Source organism: Phaethon lepturus, unplaced genomic scaffold (genome assembly GCF_000687285.1).
Source record: "Phaethon lepturus isolate BGI_N335 unplaced genomic scaffold, ASM68728v1 scaffold25752, whole genome shotgun sequence".
In the NCBI taxonomy this organism is placed as follows: domain Eukaryota; kingdom Metazoa; phylum Chordata; class Aves; order Phaethontiformes; family Phaethontidae; genus Phaethon; species Phaethon lepturus.
Window position 1 is genome coordinate 1 of NW_010521567.1, and position 2,581 is coordinate 2,581.

Here is a 2,581-nt window from a genome sequence, read left to right on the forward strand (position 1 = left end):
AGGCGCTGAGCACGCCGGTGGTGGGCAAAGCCCACCAGCTCTTCGACACCCTCCTGGCCTCCGCCCGTGCCTTTCAGGGGACCAAGGAGCCACCAGTGCCCAGCGTGGGGCAGTACCTGCAGGCGGAGATCGCCCGGAGGGTCCCCATGCTGGGGGCCAGCAAGGAGGGTGCCCCGGCCCCAGTGGCTAACTCCAGCTGGCTGTCCTGGCCACCTGCCTCAAGCTGGAGTGTTGCATCAGTGGGGCCCACAGCATGGACCTGGTGGCCCTGGAGCCCTTCGGGGAGTACATCTCCCTGCCTGGCCTGGACTGCACCTTCCCAGGGTAAGCATGGGGTCTGGAGGGGGATGCTGAGGAGTGTTTCAGGGGGCACCCTGTCCCCAGCAGCACCTCCTCCCGCAGTGGCTACAGCAGCTTGCCTGATCGCATGCTTTCGGCTCTGCCGGAGGGCATCCTCCTGCTCAACAAGGCGGTGAGGACTATCCAGTGGAGAGGGTCCTTCCACGAGGAAGGGGAGGGGGCCAGGGATTTCCCTGTCCGGGTGGAGTGCGAGGACGGAGACGCCTTCCTCGCCGACCACGTCATCATCACCGTCCCACTAGGTGAGGACTCCAACACTTTTCCTTGCCCCACTTGTCCCCTCCAACCAGTTGGTGTGGTTTCAGATGGGCAGATGGAGAGCAGGGACCTGCCCAAACCCCTTCCAGCCTCTTCTCTCCCCACCAGTTCCCCCAATGGGAGAGGGGAGGCTGGGAAGGGGCTTGGGGAGGGGAAAAGTATCTCAGACCCCATTTATGATCCCGCCAAACAGAGCTGCCCAATCTTCTGCCTGACCTTCTGCCTGCAGGTTTCCTCAAGGAACGCCACCAGCACTTCTTCCAGCCTCCTCTGCCTGAGCGGAAAGCAGAGGCCATTCGCCGCCTGGGTTTCGGCACCAACAACAAGATCTTCCTGGAGTTTGAACAGCCTTTCTGGGAACCCCAGCAGCAGCTCCTCGAAGCAGTGTGGGAGGACGAGTCACCCCTCAAGGAGCCTAGCACCGACCTGGAGGCTAACTGGTTCAAGAAGCTCATCGGATTCGTGGTCCTCCAACCGCCAGAGCAGTACGTGGCCAGGAGCGTCAGCAAAGGGGCATTGCGGTTGTGGGGTTTGGGCATCTTCCAAAGAACGTGAAGGAGCATCTTGGTCCTGTCTGGAGCTTCAAGACCTTCTCTGGGTCACTGATGGCCTGTGACGTGACAGCGCTCCCAGGGCAGGGAGGGCATGGCGCCCAGTGAGCAGCAGGAAGGCGGCAGGCAGCTCTCGGCTCCATCTTTCCTTCCCAGGCATGGGCACGTCCTCTGTGGCTTCATTGCGGGGAAGGAGTCGGAGTACATGGAGACGCTGAGCGACACGGAGGTTCTCAGCACCATGACGCACGTCCTCCGCACGCTGACAGGTACCGCCACCTCCTCCACCCTCATCACCCCAAAGCCTTTGCGGAAACACACCCGATTTCTGGATCCCACCCAAAATCTGCATCTGCAGGGAACCCGCACCTGCCTGCCCCCAGGAGTGTACTCAGGTCCCAGTGGCACAGCGATCCCTATACCCGGGGCTCCTACAGTTATGTCGCCGTCGGCAGCTCGGGAGATGACATCGACGTGCTGGCTCAGCCCCTGCCTGAGGACCCCGAGGACCCCAGGGTAATTGCTTTTGGCCTGGGGAATGCAGCGGCCATGGAAGGAGCAGGACCCCCCAGTGCGTGGGGACAGATGGACAGTTGGAGGAACAGGACACCCCAGGCCTTGAGGAGCACAGGTGGCATTTCCCACTCCCCCTCCATTTGGGGGTCACCAATGCTCAGGTCACCAACCAACCCCCTTGGATCTTCCCACTGAGCTCCACAGCAGTGGGGGAACGCCTTTTTTTATAAAATTTGGGGACACGTAGCTCCTTTCAACCCCTTTTCAGCATCCTCATGGCATGGGGCAGGTCTCTAAGGAAGGGAAGGTGCCTGCTCCTTGGCCTCTACATGGCTGCAGAGTGGGTCATGCATCTGCAGGTGCTAAAGGGCAGGGAGGTGAGGCTGGTTTAGCACGACCTGGTGTCCCCCCTGGGCTGGGGGAGGTGGCAGGACTGCAGTGCTCACCTCCTGCCTCTCCCCGGCCTCTGCAGCTCCTCTTCGCCGGCGAGGCCACTCACCGCACCTTCTACTCCACCACCCATGGGGCCCTGCTGTCAGGCTGGCGAGAGGCTGAGCGGCTCAACCAGCTCTTTGAGGCATCCAGCTCCACTCCTCAGCTCTGAGGCGGGAAAATAAAACCCATGCTTCACACATCGCTGCTGGTCAGCCTGCTTTATTGAGAAATGTCCCCGGTGGTGGAATGCTGAGGCTTCTCTCTCTCTCTGGGGATGGGGGATGGATGCAGCTCCTTGGCTCCTGTACGGCAGGGAAAAGCGGTGGTGGCATTAGTACCAGTTGGTGCTGGCGATCAGGAACCGGGTGTCGTCCAGTGGGGCCTGCGTCGGGCCTGGCTCCGGGGTGGGCTGAGGTGCAGGTTGTGGCCCAGGCCCCGCGGCACTGGGGGTGCCGGGCCTC

General features: G+C 62.0%; 1 protein-coding gene across 1 annotated transcript; it reads left to right on the plus strand.

The window, feature by feature from the left end:
* Positions 1-77: 77 nt before the first annotated feature.
* Positions 78-2,289, plus strand: PAOX (polyamine oxidase (exo-N4-amino); the record flags this gene model as incomplete). Its single annotated transcript, XM_010281574.1, has 7 exons — positions 78-140; positions 197-324; positions 403-602; positions 848-1,103; positions 1,326-1,438; positions 1,528-1,691; positions 2,158-2,289. Coding segments are annotated over 7 exons (1,056 nt in total), but the record flags the coding sequence as incomplete, so codon positions are not given.
* Positions 2,290-2,581: the final 292 nt, after the last annotated feature.